The sequence below is a fragment of the Rhinolophus hipposideros genome (genome assembly GCF_964194185.1).
Source record: "Rhinolophus hipposideros genome assembly, chromosome: 10".
Taxonomy (NCBI): domain Eukaryota; kingdom Metazoa; phylum Chordata; class Mammalia; order Chiroptera; family Rhinolophidae; genus Rhinolophus; species Rhinolophus hipposideros.
The window spans coordinates 65,768,140-65,792,839 of NC_138056.1; the positions used below are offsets into that span (position 1 = coordinate 65,768,140).

The window sequence follows — 24,700 nt, forward strand, 5'->3', positions numbered from 1 at the left end:
AGACTGACCTAAGCAGCACACCACCTGGATGGGAAGACCACTGTGCAGGTAGCTGCCAGGCTCACAGCAGGCATTGGCCAAGGAGCTCATTTTCTAGCTCTGAGGGCAACCATCTGTTTATGGTTAGCACTCTCCACTTCCCAGATTTGCTTCCTTTTAATGGACCCAAATCAATCTCCAATCAGCCACATTAAGGCACAATGAGTTGTGCATTATTGTATCACTGATGACATTTATCTCATTCACTTATTTGTTTGTTTACACTCTGTCCTCTCCCCCAATTAAAATGTAAACTCCATTAAACAAGAACTTGGTCTCTCCTATGTGGCCCAAGGGCCTAATACAGGACTCAGCATACAATAGGCACTCAATATTTGGAAGTTCTATTCCATCGTCCTTTTCCTGGCACCAGTGTTTTCCAGTGTTTTCTCATGAGAGACTGGGCTCATGAGAGACTGGGCTATAGAAGTTCAATTTGGGAAGACTCTTTATGAGATCATCATGTCCCTGTAGCTTTCAAAGGGCTGTAGACCAGAACCATGTTTTTAATTACATGAAGCCTTATCTATATCAACAGATACATCTTTATATATATTATATATAATATATAAGCTTTAGCATGATTAAAAACTAGTGTTTATATATGAAGTTATATATGCTTTAGTGCAATTAAAAACTAAGTATACATATATACACACACATATTTTATATACATAAAAGATATATATATTATAATTATTTTATAATTATAATTATTATATAATTATATATAATATATATAAATTATTATATATTTATAGCGAGAGAGAGAGAGAGAGAGAGAGAGAGAGAGAGAGAGAAAGAGAGAGAGAGAGAATATATCATTAAACAGAAGGTAGACACCTAGTAGGCTCACCACATGTTTCTCCACCTCTCTTTCATACTTCCATTCCTGCAAGACTCATAAGGCATCTCTAGTTTAAAAGCCACTAATCTGGTCATTCACTCAACAAATATTTATTGTGGATCCACAATGTTCCAGGTAGTACTGGGGGCTGGGGATACATGTGGTAAACCAGACTGCAAGGTCCCTGGTCTCATGAAGATTACGTTCCAGTGGGGAAAGATAGGAAATGTACAAATAAATAAGGAATCAACCTAATTCAGATAATGATCAAAGTTATGAAGACAACAAAACCTCTGCAATGGGATAAAGTGACAGGGGAAGAGGAGGGAGAGAGATCAATCGTGTGTGTAGACATTAGTCAGGGGAGCAGGGAGGTCTCTTTAAGGAGGTGATATTTTTCAGCTGAATCCTGTATGACAAGAATAATCCAGCCAAGCAAAGTGCTGAGGAATCCAACGCTTTTGGGTTGCAGATGGGCAAATGAAGCAGGCAAGGAGCAGTGACTAGCTCCAAGGTCACCCTGTTAGTTAGCAGTACAGCGTGGGCAGGAATGGAGGTCTCCTCCACTCCCCATTTACCATTGTGACCTCAAGGTCTCTTTTCGAGATTTTCCAATTTACAGACTCTTGTTTTCTACAGCAATTTCCTTTAAAACCGATCTTCTTTCCCATACTCTTGACTGCATTTCCTCATTTCTATTTTCTCTGCAAAGCCACCCATGTAACCAAGGTGTGTTTATACATACTCAAAATAATCATGGTAAATGAAGTGTGTGTGTATGTGTGTGTGTATGAGAGAGAGAGAGAGAGAGAGAGAGAGAGATGGAGAAAGAGATGGGGATTTGGGGTACATTTTCTAAGCAAAAGTAAGACCCAATTCAATGACTGGAAAATACATGAAATTTGACTTCCCCGTCTTAGTTTTTTTTAAAGAGAAAAGCCATGTTGCATAGCATAATACCAAGACATTTTCATCTAAAAAAATAATCTTAATGGAAGAAAAGCTAAGGAGTTTAGAAGATACAGGAAAAAAAAGTCACCATCTCCGTGACTCTTATCTAACAGACAATAAAGCTGAGCATGTCTACCCTTTGAAACAAAATAAAACGACAACCACAAGCAAATGACCCTTTTGACTTCCTGCTAGTTACATCTTGCTTTGTGAAAGAAAATGCACTGTGCTGGCTTGGAGCTCAAGATGTGATTCACAGACACCAAAGATTCTAAGAATCCTAAAGATGTAGTTTGGAGAGCTGTACTCTAACTAAATCAAGAGATAGGGAAGGATGGGATTGTCCTATCAAAGAAATTCTCTATGTTTAATATTTGCTTGGGAAATTTTCCTTTGTTGGTTTATTTGGAGAAGATCCTGTGCATTTCTTTTTTCCAGTTTTATTAAATCCCTAAACAGATCTGAGTTTCAAGGGCTTAAGACAGCCCCTGGGAAATAGGTGATTACACTCTCTGCTTAGGGTTTTAGTGATAAGGGGGGGAAAAAAAAGGAGGCAGCTGATTATTGAATTCCCCTCCTCCAGGCCAATTTCTTAGTGACTCTTTTGTAGTTCCCCTTTAACCCAGAAACATATTTTTAAAATGAAGTGATGACACATATAAAAAAATCCCATCCATTAATTGCCATTTTTCAATTGTTATGTGTATATAAAAGAAGCACAGAGGGAGAGACTGAGATATATAGCTGAAACACTAGTCAATGCCTGAGGAAAGAAGGCCCTACAAGAATATTCTCCTTTTCATTTTACATTTTATACTTCATGTATTATTTCACAGAGGTACTCAACTGGGAATCTTCTTTACCCACAGAAATGTTGCCAAGTGTAGTTGAGAGGATCTGGGAAAAAAAAAAAATCAGTGTTCTCACTAAAAATAAATGTAATGAATCAAACTCTAGTCCTAAAACTGTGTTGCTCAGACCAGAACCCTAAACCCAAACATATAGGGTCAGATATAGAGTGATTTGTTCATTACTTCTAGAAAAAGTGTTAAGCAATTAATATGCCTACGTGCTCTCCCTTCACCACAGCTGGACCTTGTTCCAAGATTACTTCAGACCCTCTTTACTAGTACTTCCTTTACAAAACAAAACAAAACTTTGCCACCCTTGTCACCTTTTCTTCTTTGGATTGCTCCTAACACATTTTTTAAAAAGAGACTGAAATTTGGAAAAACTAAAGCAAAATACCAGGGAACTTATTCAAAGTGTATCAACCCAAAAGGGACCTCAGAAGTGATCCAGGCCACTCACTCACCAAGTGCCCCTTGTTTTCCAAGAAGGAAAGTAAGTACCAGGGAAGTAAAAGGACTTGACTAAGTTGCCCTACTAGTCAGTGGCAGTGGGAGCACTAAGACCTTCAGCACCCAATTCCCATTCTGGTACTACATCACTAACAGGCATAGTAAGTATGATATAGTATCACTGTATCACTTCCTCCTTATTTGTTTAGTCATTCATTGTGAAGTGTAAGATGGAAAAAATGAGGGATGTGGAATAACTTGCTACCAAAAAGGGGGAGTTTAGAAACACTGCTCTTCCAGACAGAGTATGCTTACTTTTTCCTCAGTATGCTGTACTAGCTCGCAGAGTCTTCTGTGACCTAGAAGATCGAATGCAATTACATTGCCCATATATATTTGCTATGCTGTTTGACTCTCCCAAGGGCAGCATAAGAGTACAAGGGGAGTGACATCTTTATGAGGTTAACCCTTTTCTATTTTAAGGGTAGACTAGCGAAGGCAGATGTGTTCCCTGGAGCGTAACAAGAATGCTGGAAATTTGGTAGTTAGGAGGAATGACAGCACCAGGCCATCGTTCAGGAGGGAAAAAATAAATTGTTGTTCGGAGGAACAGTGAGCTGGGGAAGCCTATGAGAATATTGATGCGCATGAAGTGAAAGTGAGATGACAGATGGGGGTGGGGGCTCGAATTATAATATAGTGAGAAGAGACAAAGGAGAAAGCAAGGAAACGAATGTTTGTTAAGTTCTACCATGTGTCAGAAAACATATTAGGTTCCTTCATGTATTATCTCATTTAACCTTCACAACCTTTTGAGATAGTTTCTATTATCATGAAAAGCAGAAAATGAGTCTCAAAGATGTTAAGTAACCAGTCCTGAGGTAACACACCTAAAGAGGTAGAATCATCCTCCAGGCTCAAGTTTTCTGGTTCTGAATCAGTTAACCTATGCTAAGTTATAAATTACCCCAAAACTCAGTGGCTTGAAACAATGATGTAATATTTCCCATGATCCTCTTGGTTGGCTGGGTGGTTCCTCTGCTGATTTCTCCTGGGCTCACTTATATATGGCTGCGTTGAGTTCGAGGATTGGCTGTTCTAAGATGGCCTCACTCTCATGTGGGCAGTTGGTGCTGGTTGGAGGCAGGGGCATCTTTGTTCTCTGCATTTGGGTGCTCATCCTTCGGTTGGCTAGCCCAGCTCTTTACGTGGTGGTATTAGTGTTCCAAGAGGGCTTTTTATGTTTTATTTTTAAACTACTTTATTGAGGTATGATTGACATATAAAAAGTTGTATGTATTTAATGTATACAATTCTATAGGTTTGGGGATAAGTATACACCTGTGAAGCCATCACCACCATCAAGACCATAAATATATCCATTGCTTCCCAAAGATTTCTCCTGCCACTATTATTATTATTATTATTATTATTATTATTAATTTGTAGTAAGAACACTTAACATATGATTTAACTTCTTAAATTTTAAATCCAAGAGAGCTTCTCAAAGCCCATCTTCAGAAGTAGCACAATGTAATTTCTGTCTCATACTCTTGGTGAAAACAAGTCACAAGGCCACTTAAAATTCAAAGGGTGAAAGAGCATCCACTTTTTGCTTGGAGAAGTGATAAAGTCACATTACAAGGGGGCATTTGGGATGGAAGGAAACATCATGATTATTTAAAAAATAATCTACCATAGGCTCTAAACTCCATGCTCTTTCTACTAGCAAAACTTCAATAAAAATCCCAAATTGCCCCAACTGTTCTTTTTATAGGTTTATAAAAAGTCCTAAAAAAAAGGAATATTTTGTATAACCTGGAATAGATGTTAGAAAACTTGAGTTCTAGACCTATCTCTACTGCAATGGGATCTGGGAGTATGTTCTTCTAAATGGACTTTAATTTTTTCATCTATGAGAAAGGATTTGGTCTGTTTTCTCTCTAAGGGCTCATGCAACTCTATGAATTGATAGAAGAGTGTCTGATTTTTAGATCAATATGAACCAGCTTCCTGGGGGATGGGCAGGCTGGAGAAGAAAAAAAAGCTAGAAATGAGATGGCTTCTATTTTGCAACATACTCCCTTTCCTTGCTATGCATGCAGAATTTGGGTGGCAGTAAGTGAGCAAAGGACACTCCTTCCCACGGGGGGTTGAACTCTTCCGTGATCTGGGTGCTGCTGTGACCATGTATCATATGCTACGCTGGCATGGGTCCTCCAGCATTATACCAAGGATTAGAGTACAAGTCTTTGCTCTAAGGGCTTCTAGACCTGGTTAGACAAAACAATTGCCATGCAACATAAACTCACGCCAGCTAAGCAGATAGTAGAGGTGAAAAGGCTGCTGAATGGGTCTCTTCCTAAGGGAAATGCATAGCTGGAAGCTCTCAGAAAGAGAGAGAGCTTAGTTGCCTAGTCTATGGAAGATCAGGTTCCCAAGGAGAAAACTAATGTTTAATTTAGCACAAAGACAGCTCAGAATCTCTCTCCAGGGGACTGGGCCTGCAAACAAATCCACATGCAAAGAATCTAAGTGAGAAAAGGAAGCTCTCTTTGGTGCAATAACTACAGGACTTGGGCACAAACTTGACTGAACCAAAGCCTCTGCCTATTGTTTCTGTCAGGAGGACCTCTGCTCTTTCCTGTTTACTCTTATGTCTGTACTTTGCACTTTTTCAACCCTTTTGTGAAACAACCAAATGGGCTACAACTACTAGCACATACCTTCTGCTGTCTGAAATTACACGATGCAGTGTGGTAATCAAACGTGCACGCCTTAGCCGGTTTAGCAAGTATTGGTCCACTTAAGTGAACAACAAATACAAAAAACTTCATTTCTTGAGCTTCTTAGCCACAGAATATTTTTATTTTTACATAATTTGGACTCCAGAGACCCCCAGAAATGAGCAGTGCACACTTAAACATGGCAATTGTCATTCCAAAGACACAGTACAGTACATATTGTATTCAATTAAGCCACTTCTCTGCACCCTGGTTACCATGACTCTAAGAGATTATACTGTGTATCCAACAGGCTCCTGGTAAGTTATTAGCAGTTGCAGCAAACTTTCGCTGTAAGTAAATTTTTCTGAAAACAAAACAAAAATACCCAGACGTAATTAACTTTCTATTCAAATCCGGCAGAACTACCTGAAAAGAACTTTGTTGTACAATGAGGAATTCAAGGTGTTGGGCTTCATGTGGGTGAGAGTTATTAGTGTGTTGGAAAAGATCCACAAATATAACTCAGCCACATTTCTGACAAAAGAGAATTTCTAAAACGACAATGTTAATGATTCCATATTAACGCATGAACCTGTCATAATGACTCAGGAAGCAGGAACACTGTAAAAACAATATAAAACAAAAGAAATCCAGCATGAGTTTAGCTGTATATTTCCTAAGAATATTATCCTTCCAGAGGAAGAGGGGATGTAAATTTAAATTGTGGGGAATAAACAAACTAACAAAAAATTTTTTTGACTACATTTTTTGCTCTGAGTTAGAACCAATAAATCCATCCTGGCCCAAACATCATCCACTCAATAAGACCAGTTTTACTCTAATCCTGTCACTTCTTCATGGAAATGTTGTGCTTTTGATTAAGAATTACCGTCACTAAAACTTGCTTTGAAGCCTTGGCAAATTTTCCTCCTATTTCTTATGGAAAGTCACACTTTAGAAGGTACTGAGCAAAGACGAGATTCCAAGCTAAGAACCACATCAAGGCATAAAATTTTCAACATGTCCAGGTCAGGGTTGGGAAGAGGGCAAATTCGTGTTGCCTGTTCATTTGCAGTCCCAGTGAGTTGACTGATTCCTTAGCAACTTGAGCCAGGGATCTGGCTTTCAGGAGCATAAATTTAAATCTCCACAGCAGGGAACTTCTAACTCTTTGTGACTCTGTGACCAGATTCACTTAAGAATTATTCATTAGTCTGAATTAATAATTCAGTTAAAAGGTAAATTTGGGCTATTCAGAATAGTTCTAATGATTCCAGACTCTCAATAAACAATTTAAATTTCTCATTTACTACCCACAAAGCCACATGCCACACTCGCTGGGCAACTGAAAGGAAACAGTCTCTATTGCTGAAGAAGTAAAATCAAATAAACACTCACTCTAGTCAAGTTCAGAATTAGGAGTCCTAGAATCCTAGGAATTGAAGAAATATTAATTGGTTCTGTTCTCAAGAAGGACACTAACCCATTCCAGGGAAATGTAAATCCATCCCAGATGACATCTCCATATTAAACTATTTAGGGAAACTGCATCACATGATATCCCCTCACTAACAGTTTTAAGTAAATAGTACAGAGAAAAGCCATGTCCTTCTACAAAATGTCCCTGACACATTTCTGGAGACAGAATCAGGGCTTGGAAAACCATGAATCTGACTTGAGTATGTCACTTCTTACATTAATAACAACGGCTAAAATGTATTGAGCCTCTACTAGGTGATAGGCAATTAATTACATCAGTTGCTCAACAGCTCTAAGTAGTGAGTTCTATTACTATTATTCCATTTCACAGATGAGGAATCTGAGGCAGGAGAGGTTAATTAACTTAACCAAGAAGACACAGCTGTTAGGTGGTAGAGTCGTAATACCAGGTAGTCTCACTCCTGACCCGAGGCTCCAACTGCTATGCTGCCTTGCCTTAAACAGCTAACTTCTACAGTTCTACTTCCAACCCGTCCACACTCCTTTTAGACTATAAATACTAAGAGGGCAAAGGCTATACCAAATTGCTCATCATGGGTACTAAATTCTTATGACATGGAATAGTTGCACACTGATCCTTTATTGAATTAAGGGATAATTTCTCCAAACCCTAAAAAGCACCCATTTATACGATCTTGATATGAGATTTCAGAACCTTAGCTAAAAGCATTAAGACCACGGAGAGCACAGTGCATGTAAATTCTGTTCTTTGCCCATTTTCAAAGCCATTCTTTTTGGCAATTGGTTGTGGAAGGGCCCGACTCTCTAGCCTTCTTCAAGCCCTGTGGAGCATACGTGAACTTCTCTTCGGCCCCTCAAGAAGGAAATGAAAGAGCTTTTATTCTCCCACATCTGATCCTTAGATATGTGTAGGAGAGGGTGGAAGCTGGAAGCCATAGGTAGATAGCCCACTAGCTAGTACGCTCAGCGTCCCAGTACCATGCCTTGAATCAGGGAGGGAAGAAGCCATGGGCTTTTCTCCTCTTCCGTCTGTTCCACAGGGTCCCTTTCCTGTGCCCTGTGAACAGGGACCAACTAGGAGAAATTGGTATCTGACTAAACCTTAGGGCAAGTAAAAGATCTGTACCACATTTGCATTAAAAAGCAACTAAGAAAATAAGTAGCTCTCAACGATCATCTGGAATCACAGTTTCTCACAAATTATTGCACGTGATTTTTTTTTTTAATGGAAACACCTTTTCCAAGTTAGTAAACAAGCAAACTCATTCATTATGAAGATCAGTTTACATATCAAGAGAATACACTTTTACCCACAGGGCAATTCTTATTTGCACTGAAGGCCTAGTGAGCCTAAGAAGAGAGGTGTAGTCAGTTCTGCTTCTTTTAGTTTCTCTTTTGTGTCTAGCTAGTGTGCTTTTAAACCATCTCCTTGTGATGCCAAAGGCCATGTCCTGCTGTATATAACTCACTGTGAATGGGAGAAGTGTGTAAATAGCAAGGCATTAAGCAGCTCAGGGGACTTGAGGATAGGTAATAGAGAACACTTAGGCAATGCACTGTGAGAAGAGGCTGCTGGAGGGGAAATGTAATACTTGTCTTCAAGTATATGAAGGATTATTATTGCTTCATAGATGCTGACTCCTCTGAGCCGTCCTTGCTCTACCATTTTCCAGAGCCTCTGATTTTACTCCTGTCAGAGCTGCAGACCCTCCAGCAAGTCGACCCACCTCACCTGTCCCCCTCAACTACTCAAACCCAACCACACTGCCTGTCACGCTTCACTCTCTGGCCCCAAACACTTCACGTTCACGCCCCCCCACACTCAGCTACCGCATTCCACATTTCTGGATTCTCTCCCTTCTCCCAGACCCTGCTGCTGACCCACATTCTCCATAAAGCTCTCCCTGGCCTGGGTTTGAATCTCTCTCCCCCCAACTTCTAGGAGTACCCATGCTTTGAGCACCGATACGTTGGACATTATGCTGACTGTTTTGCTAGAGAATATTAGCTTTATTTTACAGATGAAGATACTGAGGCCCAAAAAGAATAAAATTATTTCCCCAAGCTCATATAGCTAGTAGGTATGAAGAAGGGATGCAAACCCAGGTTGAACTATAAAATCTATGCATTAAATTCTTCCATTTACTCTATCTCTAAGCCTCAGTTTCCTATTTGTAAAATGGGGAAAATGTTGCTTACGCACTTTTTTTTTTTTTTTTTTTTTTTTTGGTAAGGCATTACAAAATGTGTAATAAAAGTGCCTTGTAAATTTTAGGGCTCAATAAATATTTATGACTCCCTCCCTCTCACTTTCTATGAGAGTTTTTGTCCATTCTACCTAGTCAGTACTTTTGCTATTACTTTATCGATGTGGTCTTGATTGGCCTGCTATGTCATTAGCTGTATTTCTATCTTTCTCCTACAGAGCCTGTTAGAGTGTGAGAGAAAGTATCATGAAAATGCAGGAAAAAAGAATTTAGAATTGTTTTCATTAAACATGACCCTGCCTATGAATAGATATAAGGGGCTATTAAAGAACAAGGAAAGAATAGAATCCACTCAGAATGGTTTAGCTGCCATGAATAGCAGAACTGGATGATTTTTTCCCAAACTTCCTTTTAGGCTTTTTGAGATTAAATAGCAGTGCTAAACATGTATACAACATCAATAAAAACAAAAACAGATCATCATAGCCACTTTTTTAGTCATATTTAATTGTTATGTCTAAGAGCATTTGAAAACACATGCTTATCTCGGTACTTACAAAAATAGGGAAGTCAGACCATAGGAAACTTTAAGGCTTAGAAAGATTTGATGGACAACACCTAGCAATGACATTATTTCAAAGAAAGCAGATGACTTCCATAGATAAACACACTGACCTAAACAAGCAAGCCATCTTGGTTGACATAATAATGTCACTTAGCTGTCAAAGCAAGCTTTCTGTCAATTTTTGATAAAGGACTTTACCAACTTCTCTCTCCACCTGAACTTTTTTGTGAGACCTTACAATTGTATTTACTTGAGATAAGTAGTAGGATGGTCCTGGATAGAGAAAGGCTCTCCCTTTATTACTTTGTTCTGAAAAACAGAACAAAAATAGGACAGTTCTTAGGGAAATGATGACCGCGTATATAAATAATGTAAACACTCCTATCACTGGCCTGGGGAGGACATTTATCACATAGACAGCTACAGGCACCCAGATCTGGCCAATAAATGATTTCTGTTCTCAGCCCCCTATGTACAGCTTTCAAATTTTGAATTGTCAATTGGAAACTTGATTATTATCAGTTAAAAATAACGAGGAAACTCTGGCAATGATTTAACTTGTTTGACTTTCTTAAGCTAACAATTAACATTTTAGACGATTGTTGACAAAATATTTAACTTTCCCACGCCGTTTGTGCAAACAACTTTTCTAATATTCCTTAAAGACACTCCGGTGGCCACACCTTTCTGAAGCTGCTCCGGTCCACACAGTGGCCTGTAAAAAACGTGCATTCACAGACCCTAAACAGTATCCCAGCATTACCTATGTTAACTAGGATTTGGGAGGGGGGGGAAGGGCTTTCAGGAGAACTTAACTATGCTGATCCCTCAGTCTTACCTCGATAGCACTGAAGAGTTGAAATACCAATCCCTCAATTTATAATAAATAAAGCGATTTGACCATTTAAAAAAGACAACCGAAAGCTTAAGTATACTTTTAATTCGTGGAAAAAACTTGTATTATGATGTGTTGTTTAGTAGTTTATTATTAGTGATACTAGTAATAATGCCTTGCGTTTCTGCAGGGCTTTATTTTTCCAAGGCCTGTTCGGAAACACACAATCATTGGCTTCTCTCAACAAGCTAGGGCAGTGTTATTGTTCTGTCTGTTTTACAGATGACTGCTAAGTAGCTGGTCCTAGGTCACCCAGCTGGTAGTGGTCAAGCAGGCACAGAACCGAGGATGCAGACTCCTTGTCTGATCTGCTTTCTTTTCTCCACACTACATTAGAGAAAAGATCATCTCTAAAGCCAAAGATGACTTGGAACCACTTATCTATCCATCCTAGCAACACAGTCTATGCCACAGAAAGAGAGCTTGTCTCAGGCAAAAGGGAAAGATTGATAATGCACCACGGAAGCTCTAAACCATACTGTTGCAGGGACCAGCAATTATTCAGTTTCACAGTTCATTCAGAGATGCAAACATACTTCACCAGAAAATGATTTAAGTGCCTGAAGCCTGCTCCCAGTGGTTAGAAATGCAGATCTGCTCAAAGCCCAACAACCCAGGCCCTCGGAAAGGCCTTTCCTGAAGTTCCTGCAGCAAGGGGGCTTCCCCTGAACTTGTACTTGAGCTAAATGAAGAAACTGGCTGAGTAAGGGCTGCAGAATTAAGCTCTCAAGGTGGACAGAATTAGAACTGGCTTAGAGGTTATTCTTGCATTGTTCTTGAAGAATCTTAGGCTATTGAGAAAACTCAGACATGATATAATTCTTGCAGTCTAACACCCCTCAAAGTTAATCCTATCCCATTGAACAAAAGTTCTCCTTTTGCCCTCATTCAAGTATTGCAGACTATATACAAGGCATTGTACTAGTAGCAGGTATGCATGATCCAGAGCTTTCTTTCAACTTAGAACACAGTGTATATTTGATTTCAGATGATCAATATCCTCTGCCTTTTTCCAAAGGACCTTTACGGCCACTTATGGCATACAAATTAACTATTAAAGTGACACATTCAACACACCCAGACAAAAGTAAATCTGGTTATGGACACAGTAGCAATACAATTGTGAAGAATTCTGACACTCATTCTGCGCAAAGGCCCCTTTAAATTAATAGTGTTTCAGAAAATAAAAGGAGCCTGAGTGAAGTGAGACCTGCAGGTCTAACAGGCTTGGTGAATCACTCGCAAATGCCTAAGCCTCCCTTCGGACACAATGTTATCAGGTTAATACAGTACTTGCATCACCATCTCTGAGTACCATGCTGAGTAACAAAGCACCAAATTTAGATGCTACGATGGAGAAGGGAATTTCCAATAACCAAAAGGGCAGTGTGGGGTGGTGGTAGTGGTGGTGGATCACCTCTTGCAATGCCACACGTTTTCAATGAACAGCAACCATTAGAAATGAACTATTGTTTTCACCCCTGACTCACACTCCCCCTCTCATCATCACTGCACTCGGACAGGGTGGTCTTCTAAGGGACTGTTTTAGGTGATGGTTGGTGGTTAGGAGGAAAAGAAAACATAGATTCCCTCTTAGAACAGCAGTGGTACAGCAGCCACCTTTGGCTTCTGTAGCAGTAAGCCTTCATTTGGGACAGGTCAGACACTGTTCTCGCTTCCTTCCAGCATGGATATTGCTAATCGTAAAGCTACAATAAACCACTGAAGTTGGTTTCATTTTGCATCCTCAAACCCCCGAGTAAAAGACGGCAGCCTCATCTTACTTCCAAGTTGGATAAGAGCAAAAATCAAAAGCACAAGGCCATGAACAGACAGACATGCCACCTTCCCTGCAGAGGCTAGGACGTGAAGGCCACATCCAGTCTTGGCACCCAGGACAGAGATCAGTCTTCTCCATTGAGAAGGGCTGGGCGCCTTGTTCCCTGTATCATCCCCAGAAACACTTACCAGGAGACTGTGAAGCACACAAAGCCGTATTATTAGGAGACTGAGAGACAGATTATAAATTTACTGGGGACAATCAAGGCATTTAGATACTTTTGGCTGCAGATGCCAGTGACACACACATGCATACAAACCTCATTCTTCTCTCCATTCGAGTGAGACTATACCCCCTTCCTTCACCTCAGCATCTCTCCTTCACAAAACAAACTCCCATTGCTCTCCTAGGGAATTCCAGGGAGAGGTGGGGATAGAGCAGGTGGTAGGGAAAGGAAATTAGGCTTTGAAGCTCTAACATAACCCCACAAGTTAATTGTATTCAAGGATAAACCAGCAAACACTGGGCAGTTTAACCAGTGAGCAGTTATTTTTCATCGGGAATCGTCGCCAAGAAGTTGCCGTTCTAGGCATCCCAAGGAAAATGTATGTGAGGTGGGGGAGAACAGCACCTCTTAGCCCACCCCCAGTTTCTGGAAACTTTATCACCACAGACCCAGGCCAGGGATAAGGGGGAACCACAAAGAAGCATCCTGTGGGCTTTTCTGCAGGGTGTCCTCCCCAGAGATCTCTTTCAAATTCCTTTGGAGAAATTCGACGCAGTACCCTCCTTCCTTTGGGCTTTTTGAGTACTTTTTGGCTTGCCTGGCCATTTCCTGTTGCTGACTTTCATTAGGGCTGACTTGGGCAAACGAGCTGTGCTATGAGTGGACACAAGACTTCAGAAGCTCCACAGAACTCAGAAATGGAGGAAGCTTGCAGGGCTATAAGGCAGGGCTCCACCTTCTACCCAGAGGCCACTGGCCCAGCAGCTTTGGGGGACTCGAGCACACAGCAGGCAGTCACCTGACCAGGACTGGCATTGAGAACCAATGATTCAAGGGATACTCCCTCTGGGATGGGGCGTGTCTGTGCCTCTGAGGAAGAACTTCCAGTCAGAAACTTGATCAGAACTTTCAGGTTTGATGTCCTGTCACCAGAAATACGTGAAGACAAAGTATTTCCTAGGATGACAGCGTGAAAATAGCTCCTTTGTGCCTGCCCACTTTCATGAATGCTGTAATATGGCACTACCTGACTGCAGTGTCGATGAAAAGAAAGTAGATGGGAGAGGGGACTGGGGGAATCTCTAGGAAATTAGGCAGTAGGCCTCTCAAAAATATTCCCTCACTTGTCTTTGAGATGTTCCTCTCCAAATTGTGTTTTTTACTGAGGGGATACTCAAGGAACTTCTCTGTGTTGGCAATCACCACTTGGGTTCTCTTAACCCAAGCAGAAGTGGCCACTTCGGGGGGGGGGGAGGAGAGTAAATGGGACAAGAAGGAAAAGGTTTTAATAAAGGTCAGCTGGACTGATAAATGTCTTCAGGCTCGAGAATGGCTTGTTGGGCCTCATTAGAGCTTGATAGCCAAAGCAAGAGTATCCTTGAAACCTGGCCTTCCTCAGAGGCTCAGATCTTGTCAGACTACAGCCACCTCTTCTATAAGCTGTGGACCTCAGAGAGCCTCTGGAAAACTCAGGCTTCTTACCACTTAAGGAATACCTTACAAGTAGAGGAAAACCCATGAATGAGCACCAGCGGAACTGGATGAGTAAGAGTATAAACCACACAAACAGCACACCCAATGGCCTTTGGGGTAGTCAGGTGACATCTTGGCCCTTTTCTCTGCTGTCCACTCCACATCAGGCCACAGTAAGCTCTACCCTCACAAAAGGCCACACGACCACAGCGAGAATCATGAGAAAACCAGGAGCCTTACCGCAATCAGGGCTGAGTTCCTCTGGTCCCCGGAGGTTGAAGCTGGTGGCTGCTGCTCCCCATCGATCCCACCACCGCCACCATTATTGCTACTGTTAAGCAGGTGCTGCTGGTGGTGATGGTGATAGTCCGGTGGGGGCGGTGGGGCTGTTGTCACTGCTGCTTGGGAGGCTGTAGGAGGGGCAGCAGGGGGTGGTGGAGGGGCTGTAGTGGTGGCAGCAGTGGCAGTGGCCTTGGTGTGTTTGCCAGTCTTCCTTGCCCCCTGGCCATGCTGTACAAGGCTCAGGAGCTGCAAGGTGCTCTCTCTTTCCCGGTCTGAGCTCTCTGCCCTACCACGTTCATAGCGTCCTTCACAGCTCAGGTGGTGCTGGCGGCAGACGGCAATCCGAGCCCGGAGGCGCTCCACGATAGCACTGTGCACTCTTGGGGTGACTGAGCCCCCTCCAAGGAGCCCCGCCCCAGGGGCCCCCCCTAGCCCTCCTGTGGGGGCCTGTGGGGGCGCTGTGTCCCCCATCTTTGCGGACACAATGATTGCTGCCTCTGGGATGGTGAGGTGGAAGGAGGCTACTGCTGGCTATTGCAGGCAAATCTGTTTTTTACAATGTGAGCTCAGTGTTCAGGGCCACATGAATAGAGGTCTTCAGAGGTTGGGGGGAGCAGTGGAGGAGGTGTGGGGGAGGGGTGTTAGTAAAAAGAGGATGAGGAGCAAGAATAGAAACCAACCACAGAGGGTAAGTTGGAAACAAACCCTGATCAACTTACTCTAATCGCATTTGACAGCTCAGGAGAAGTTGGACAAAGTTGGTGGGGATCCCCCCCCCCCACCAAGCTGATAAGAGCCACTAGGTACTTTGTCAACACACGATCTGGGGGTTAGAGCAAGAATTTGGGATTGTCAAGCCAGAGATAGAAACAGACAGCAAAAGGGAATTGAGAGACGTATTAATAGAGAGCTGGACTGCCCCTCACCTAGTTGTTTCGGAAAATTCTTTATGAGGATGTTTCTGCAGAGAAACACATTTCTACCATGGTCTATGTAACCCCCCCAGCGTTTACTTTTCCTCAGGTTAAAAAAAAAAAAAGAAGTGCTGTTTCAGAAGGTTTTTGAAGTCAATGTTCAAAACGCACAAAAATCACGAGAGACTCTTTCGGCTTTTAATTTCACCTCCCTTTCCCTTCGCTCCGGTGTTTCCTCCTCTTTGGGGGGCTGTAGGATGTTGTCTTCTCCCAAAAGAGGGAGACAGCTTTTCAATTGTTAACAATGTCAGTAACTGGACTTTTGGACCCTTCTTTTTTCTTCAGCTAATCCAATCGCCGGTAAAATCCTCATTCCCTCTAAGGTTTCCTAGTCTTAAATGAAAGCAGTCTGAAGTCGCTAGCCACTGAGAGAGATCCTTCAACACATTTTTTTTTTCGTTCCCGCTTAGGTTTCTATTCCTCACCCCCCGGCTCTGTTCTAACACAGTATCAAGAGAGACAAACTCTTCCGAGAGTAATTTACAAACGATGGTCAAACTTACAAACTTCCAGCAAATTGCACCGAGTCATATCCAGCCACTTTTCTGTCCACTTTTGTACATTCCATCCCGGCCAGTGGATCTGAGGGTCTGGACTCGTAATAAGCAATGTGGTTCTATCTCTTGTATTGCTCCGCTTTATAGATGGAAAAAAAAAAAAAAGTAGCTTGTATTTTCCTTTCTCTTTCCCGTCTGTTGTTAGCCGCTTTGCTGACACTGGCTCCACTGCCCCGAGTCACGGCGATACACAGGCTTTCATTGTGCTCCGATAGGAGAGGGAGAGAAAGAGAGAGAGTGAGACAGAGAGAGAGAAAGAGAGAGCCAGCAAGCTGCAGATGGGGGGGGGGGGGGCGGAGGGGGTGGAAGGGGCGGGCGGGCGGGCGGGCGAGCGTATCCGAGGCTCCCTGGTGGAAGGCGGGTGCCACTGCACGAGTGAGTAATTGCAGCCAGGCACCGAGGGACGGGGGACGCAGAGGGCCTCCCAGTGGCTGAAGAGATAAATCCCAAAGCCTGCGCGTCTCACTACGCGCTTAGCTCAGCCTCAGCCTCAGCCTCGGCTAAAGGGGGAAGGCTGGGGAAATTCCCCAACCTCTACACAACTACTTCATCAGCTGTAAATGTTTAAGAAATCCCCGGCCAGGGAATGTATTTTCCCTTTCAGATCTACGTTACGCCCCCCTGAGGATATCATTTTCATTTTTCAATATGTTGTAAAGTACACCGCTGAGCACCCTAGCGAGAGCTGGGTGAGCACTGAGGAAGCCTTCAGGAGCTGACTGTAGGTAGGAGTGTGTGTGTGCGTGTTGGGCACGGGGTAAGGGGGTGGAGTGGAGAAGAAATCACATTTGTAGCTCCTAAAGGGCTGGCAGGTGTCTTGTCTACCTTCCTGCCTGTTTGTGTGTCTCTGGACCAAGGTCATCACAAGCAAATCAGCAGGGATACGTAAAATATTTTATGATGAACTTACCGATACTAGTTTGGTTGGAAAAAAAGGTTTTTCTTTGAAAATACAAGATGCCTATGACAAATGCAAGCTCTGAGGTCTCCATGGCTACCTGGCTTACATATGTAATGAGGGAAATCAATATGTAGCAGCTGAGTTTCAAGAAGTTTAATAACACAAACCAAATAGATCTCTTACACAGACTGTTGTGCGCTCATCTTCAGATGATCACACCCTTAAAATCTCCAACTGTTTATTGGATGCTACTTGTCATTAATTATGGACAATAAATTATGGTGAGCACAATATTGGGATAGTCAGTACCATAAATACTCTTGTGTGCCCTAGCTTGGATGTGAGGTCTCAAGCCCTAAACCAACTCTGGAATCTCAGTAACATGCTCCTGCTTCAAACTGAGCTATGAATAGAAATGGATGGGTAAAAGCAATGAAAACATTTAAAGACTGGATTTATTTACAATTTAGTTCCCAATAAGCTGGCCTACTTTAGTCCACTTTACTTTCACAAATCCTGTGATGTTAGTTTGCAATTGGGACAAGCCCACTCTGATGGAATACAACATTTTTTACTTTCCATTGGAACATACTTCCATCTGTCCCTTCCCGGGCTAAGTTCCTCACCACTCAAGTGGAGAAAGGCAGAATTCTATCTTTGTTCGGTAAGCAAATGTGAATGGAGAACTTTCTCAGGAGGTATCATTAAAAAGTGAAGGGTTTTGATTATTTTATGTTTGATTTTTAAAAAGTTGCATTCGTTAGACATTATCTTTTCTATTACTACAGGCACTTTATATTCAGCAATAATACTTGACAAAATAAAAAAATGTATTATTTACACTTAAAACTCCCTGTTCACTCTGCAGTCCTGCAGTGGCATGGGTTTTAATAACAGAGACCTTGGTTAAATCTGCTATTCCTAAATGATGTCAACTTTGATTTCTATGCTAGACAGGGACACCTTAAAAATTTGTCAAGCAAGAATTTAATAAATTTTCATACAATAGTCCAGTGGTGTAAGACACTTCTTTAGAATGTCTTTTGCACAAATTTACCCTATTTTATAGCCATTTACCTTCAAGCTGACATAATTACCGGCCACATCCTCATTTCCATTCACATTTGTTGCTATTTATTTACAATCACCGTTTCAGGCACAGCCCTTAGTATCTATCGCCCTTAATACACAAAAAAATCCTGAGAGACAGGTATTATTAACCCATTTATAAATAAGGAAACTGAGGCTCATCGAAATTAAACTACTTGTTTCAGTATATATAACTAGTAAGTAAAAGACCAGGACTCAAACTTAAGACCGATTTCAAACCTATGCTTTCTTAACCACTGGGCTTGCTGCCTCAATATCAGATAGTGTGAAAAGAGTTACAGGGAGAAGAGACTATCCTCAAAATAGTGAAGTGCTGCAATTACACGTCAATCGACATGCTGGAATCTAAGCAAGTCCTATAATACCTCCAAGAAACAAGTAGTGAATAGAACTACTCATCTGAATATGAGAGCAGACAAGTGGGAAAATACGGTCAATTACATCCGACTGCCAATAAAATAAATACTCCTTTTTTCTTTGTTTTTCCCTTTTTATGGTACTGGTCCTGCTCTTATAATCCTAAAGCTTCTGTACAGCCATATGAATTCTTTCAAGCACAACTTCCCTTTTACTTGTCCATTTCTGTCTTCCTTATCATCTCTATTATCCATTGCTAGCAACACTAAAGCATCTAATACTATAGTAATAAATGCCCAGATCTAATAAGTTCATAGACATGTGAGATCTGTAGTTTACAAACTATTTCTTGCTAATGTTATATCGAATCAATGATATTGATGATGATGATGATAAAGTAACAGTATGTTGCAACTGTAAAAGTTAGTTATATTTTCACATTTGTTTTCTTCATAGACTACTTGCTTTTTGTTCCCTGACCCATGCTACCGTGTTTCCCTGAAAATAAGACCTAGCTGGACCATTAGCTCTAATGCATCTTTTGGAGCAAAAATTAATATAAAACCCAGTAGTATGTTATATTTTATTGTATTATATATTTTATCATATCATATCATATCATACCTCGTCTTACAGTAAAATAAGACCAGTCTTATATTAATTTTTGCTCCAAAAGATGCATTAGAACTTGATGGTCCGGCTAGGTCTTATTTTCGGGGAAACACGGTAATTCTCATTTCCTAACAGCCCGTCTCTGCCATTCTTTTGGTGTTATCATGTACCTAAAAGCCTCTTGTATTCTCCAAACACTCACTGAAGAAACATGCTCAGTTGCAATGACCCCAGACAACAGCAAAAAGGTATTCACTCCTCACATGAAATATCAGCATCAGTATTCTCAGCATTTTGTGTGCTTTTCCTACCTGTTTCATTAAATAGGGATAACTTCAGAAAGAATTAAGTAATCTCGACATAAGGACTACATAAAATGTAGCTTTCTATGCATGCACGTACACTGAAGTTCACACTATGAACCACGTAATAGATGAAGCCAGTTTCAACTAACATTTGAAGTGAAAAACGGAGTATCTAAAATTCCTCAGTAAAACAGATCCTACTATAACACAACTTTTAACAATTAAAGATACAGAATAGACAGGGTCCATTTGTTCATTCTGAAACCATTTTACTTTATTATATTATGGGAAAACTTAGATGTGCAAAGCAATGCAGATGCCAAAATATGCTTTTAAACTGTTTGTGGCTGAATCTATCTCTTTGAGATCTGATCCTATATAAAAACTTGTATGGGAAAAGTTATGGATAAAAATAAACAAAATACATCTTAATCATTAACACGCAGACAAAACTGAATAGAAAAAAGAAAGAACATTATGAAGTATGAAATACATATCATGAAATTATTCCTGAATGTGAGGGTTGAAAGACTTCAGGCCTAACACCTATTTCTAAGGGAAACTTTAGGAAAGGAAAAAAGCACTCCTCTACTTGGAATGGGTAAGCTACAGTCTGATTCTGAGGCAACAGGACTCAACTCAATGAAGCACTGAGATTTCTTCCATGGCCCACTGATTTAGATAATAATAGTAGTAAAAAATATATTAGTGAAGATCATTTGACGTTGAAAAAGCATAATAAACAGATCTGGGCAGGGAATCAACAATAAATACATGTCGATGTTAGTCTAAATACATTTTACAAATGCAGTATTTTTCTACTAAACTGACAGGACACGAGCAGCTCATTCACTTGATAGTAGTTTGTTATAAAGTCATTATTATGTAACTTCAAAATACACTTAAAAGTATTAAGCTTATGTTTTCTATGTACAGCAGATGAAAGGTTCATTACTGTAGAGTGCCATTTCATGGAAGTTAAGATGAACATGTTTTAAACAAGATATTTTACCATGAAGATATACATAAAATATATAAATATGTCACATGATACAGAGAAACAAGACTCATGATCTTCATATTTACAGGAATTTATAAAATCTTCTCTGAAGGAAATTTGTTACCAGTCAAACTTCTCATCTTGAAAGTAATCCGCAAGATTGAGATATTCTTGAAGTTGAGCATATTTCTGTATATACAATAAAAAAGCTAGTTATTTTACTCAAAGCAATGAAGATAAGCTAGGCCTTTTCAATCTACTACAAACACAAACAGGAACTAGTTCATTTCATGGTAATCATGAACAAAAACCTTTTTAACATAAACAGGGACTCAATTTCAAATAAGGATTTCTAACTGATTAAAGTATTGGAAAGAGACCAAGCTGAACACTGTTAATTTCGTAACTTTCTTGTAAATTAATTCTCTAATACGTATATTTATAGAAGTATAACAACTTCAGTAACTTATTCAACAAAAATTTGTTGCAAGTATAACATATGTCAAATACTTTGCTAATGACTGTCTAGGTACGAAGAAAAATTGCTTTCCCTCCCGGTAAGGAGAACAGGGTTCAGTAGTGACACACCAATGACAACCAAAACCAATGCTGTCAGAAAGTATAGACACTGTGATGGGGCTTCAGAAGAGGGATCACGGTTAGTTGAGGTAACAGAAAAGAGTCATTTAAGCTGTTCTGGGAAAAAAAGATTTAGGGGGGAGAGTTCTCTGTAGGAGACAACAGTCCACGCAACAGTGACAAGAAAGTACGGGGTTTGACTACAATCTGAGGTTTTTTTAGGGGAACAGACAGAGAGAAGACTGAACCAAAGAAGTTGAGATTAGGAAAGAAAAAGTATGAAATATTAGGTTAAGGAGTTTAGCAATAATGTGACGGGCAGAAAGCTGCTACAGGTATTAAGGCAGGAGACTGACATGACGTAAGATGTAGTTTACGAAAATGGTAAGACATCCATTCTAGAATAGTCTGGCATCCAGTTATGAGTCTACTGTAATAATTTGGGTAATGAGGGCCCAAATTTGATAGCAATGAAGATAGAGAGTAAAATACGATTAGGACAAGACAAGACAGGTCAGGATGATCTGGAGATTTCACAGTTGATGACGGCTTCAAAGAGCTTACCTCATTGGACGAGATAAACGGACTAATGGTTTCTTAACTTTACTTCTAGAACTCTGGTTCTACTTCCATTGAGGTGAGAGAGGGTCCTGATGACTCAGACCTTTGTGGTGATTAGGGAGCTAAGGAAGGGAGTGCATTTTCCTTCTAGACAGGGCCATGCGACCTCCCCTACACCCCCAAAGGTCTCTGACTAGATCACTTTCTCTGGAAAGAATGAAGAAAAGAACAGGAGGGGAAAGAACCTATGGACTATTAAGGGATTCTCTTGACCTAGCTTTCAGACAGGTTCTATCAGATGTAAGTAAAGTACTCTAGGATTAGGAACCTAGACCTTTAAAGTTTGAGTGTTTTTATGCTTTTTATATTATCTTTCTTTATAGTTTTTATTTATTAAATTTATTGTGGAAAATTACAATCTATCTCAACTATACTAAGGAAGGAAAACCTCTGCTTTTATTATTAATAATAGCTAACCTTAATTGATCAATTAGTAATTGCTAGGTCCTATACTGTTTAAAATGTACTCATTTAACCGCCACGAAATTATTATTATTGTAGTTCCTATTTTACTGAAGAGAAAATTTAGGCTTAGAGAAGTAAAGTAACTTGCCCCCAAATTCTACTGGTAGAAAAGATTTAAATTCCTCTTTTAACAATTATAGTATGCTATTTTTGAGATTTAAAGGGTGGGGGTGGAGCTTTAATGTGAAAAAAGAAAAATCTCTAACAGGAAAGTGAAACTCAGAGAAAAGGCAGTTAGCATTACCTGGCCATTCTCTCTACCAAAAGACTCCATCACTCTTTACTGGAGAGTTTGGGTCTTATTATGTTAAGCCCTTAAGAGTGCCAGATGGACAGACTGATAAAAATAGCTGGAATTGTGGAAGCAGAGTATGAGAAAAGTCAGAACAAAAAGAAGGAGTTTGGAATCTTCTACTCAAAAGTGGCAGTTAGACCTGAAAAAAGGAACGGGTTTGCCAAGGGAGTGAGCTTAGAGGCTGAGAAGAGAACCTCATGTAACCTGTACTTTTAAGCAGTGGCCCTCAAGCTTTAATTTGCTTAGAATCACCTAATTTGTTAAACATTGGGTGTTTAACACCCCCAAGGATTCTCATTCAGTAGGTCTGCAGTGAGGCCAGGGACTACACATTTTCCACAAACTTCTAGCTGATTCTGACACATGTAGTTTAGGGCCACATTTTTAGAGACAACAGTTTAAGGAGTAGAAGAAAAGCAAAAGGAAAAACAAAGTTAGAAAGAGGGAAAGAAAGGGAAGAGAACAAGTGAGAAGAGTTTTGGAAAGGGACAGGATATCCAATCATAAATTAAAATTCTTATTTATATAACATTATTAAAATTTACTTTAAATACAACCATAAAACTGAAACTTGATACTTGTACTGACATACTTTCTTCACTTCCTGGTGTTCAGGGATTCACCACCCCATCCCAACAATTCCTATATTCTACTTCCCTGGAGACCCCATCATCATAGGCACTTTCTTCTTAACAAAAAAATTTGTTAGAATTTTGCCTATGGCATATGATAAGAATGTTCTTCAGCTCTAACTTAGAATGAGACATATATTACTATTATATTTATTAATATAATTTAATATATTTATTATAATTTTCTTATCATTTGTTCTTTTCTTATACTCAAGTTGCTCCTACGGCTTTAATATTATGTGGATAAAAACAAGTCATCCTAGTTCAACTGTTAGGAGGAACAAGAAGAATAAAGTCAGTCTAGATGGCAGGTTTTGGGAAAGAAATGCTGAGATATCCTGAGATAATGGAAGAAAAATGCTTAGAGGAAGAAGAAGCAGGAAAGGGCAAAACAAAATCAAGGTGTGAAACACAAGCTGGGGGAGGAAAGATAGGAAAGAATAGTTGGTGTAAGGTAAAAGAAGGGGTTGCTATAATGATTGGCGGGTAAGAGCGGAAAGAGCCAAGGATACAGAGTCATTCAGGTAGCACTGAGGCCTGGTTCTAAAGGGTACAGTAACTGTGGCCATGAGACTGCATCCAAAGAAGGCATCACCATCGCCAGAACACACGCAGTGCTATCACTCACAGGCACAGACACACGGACGGGCAGGCAGAGCAATGGTGAGCAATGTCAGAGCACCTGATCCTTTTCAAAATTTAATCACAGTACAGAAAGCTACATATGGATTTATCCTGGCTATAAACTTGTTTAGTTTCCAGGAAATCTTTTTGAGAAAGTCTACAGACAAACAGCTTTAAAGTAGGACCGATCTCGAAAAGAAAATGAAGCTCTTTGGTATTTTATGAGAAAAAAAGTGTGCATATTGTCCTAAACATGTATGAAATACCTTCAATGCCAGTGCTAAGTGATATTCTCGAAACAGAATATGACACTTGGCTTTCTTTTCCTAAGAATATTTTTTCTTATTCCAGGTCCCTTCTCGTCACAAACCCTGTTAAGCTTTCTCTAAGGTAATTGATTTGAAAATGCTTTTAGTTTTTGTTCTGCAAGAAGTTTAATGTCCCTTCCATATATATTATATGATATATATAATACATGCACAGTGATTTTTCTATACCTACTATACAATTCCTTAAAAATGTGCTGTCTCAATGGGTCTTTCAACCCCACTAGAGGGTTGGCAACACTTACATGCATCAATAAAAGCACTTAAGAATTGTTATCTAGCAAAATGAAGATGGGACTTATGGGTAAGTGATGGTCCTCCCTAAGGAAGATTGAAAAGCAGCAGACAGGAAGGAAAGCATTGAGGGTGAGAGAAGCAGAAGCAAAGTAAAAGATAAAAAGCTGAAGGGAGGAAAATGAGAGAAAGACGACTTGAGCGTCAAGATGTGGGGGGCAGGCAAAGAGACCACAGGGTAGTGGTGTGCGGTGAGAGGGTAACTGTCAAAAGGGAAACCATCTTAATCCCATTCTCCAGACTGGGAGGCTCTGTGACATGTCCTAAGAAGTTCCTGTTTTGTTGCTCTCTTTTT

General features: G+C 40.4%; 2 protein-coding genes across 6 annotated transcripts in view; both read right to left on the minus strand.

Annotated features, from left to right (window-relative positions):
- The window catches only part of MAML2 (mastermind like transcriptional coactivator 2), a 341,299-nt gene extending 324,845 nt beyond the window's left edge, over positions 1 to 16,454 (minus strand). The window contains exon 1 of the mRNA XM_081061610.1: positions 14,712 to 16,454. Within this exon, the coding sequence (XP_080917736.1) occupies positions 14,712 to 15,224 (513 nt within the window). The 5' untranslated portion in view covers positions 15,225 to 16,454. The remainder of the gene's footprint in view (positions 1 to 14,711) is intronic.
- Positions 16,344 to 24,700, minus strand: part of CCDC82 (coiled-coil domain containing 82) — a gene marked incomplete at its 3' end in the record, with an annotated part of 42,366 nt that continues 34,009 nt past the window's right edge. For 3 of the 5 annotated variants that reach the window (XM_081061620.1, XM_081061621.1, XM_081061619.1), the window contains one exon: positions 19,815 to 20,758. In XM_081061620.1, coding sequence (XP_080917746.1) covers positions 20,690 to 20,758 — 69 coding nt within the window. Of the gene's footprint in view, positions 16,491 to 19,814; positions 20,759 to 24,700 lie in introns of those variants that run through there. The other 2 variants (XM_081061618.1, XM_081061617.1) reach the window with 1 other exon arrangement.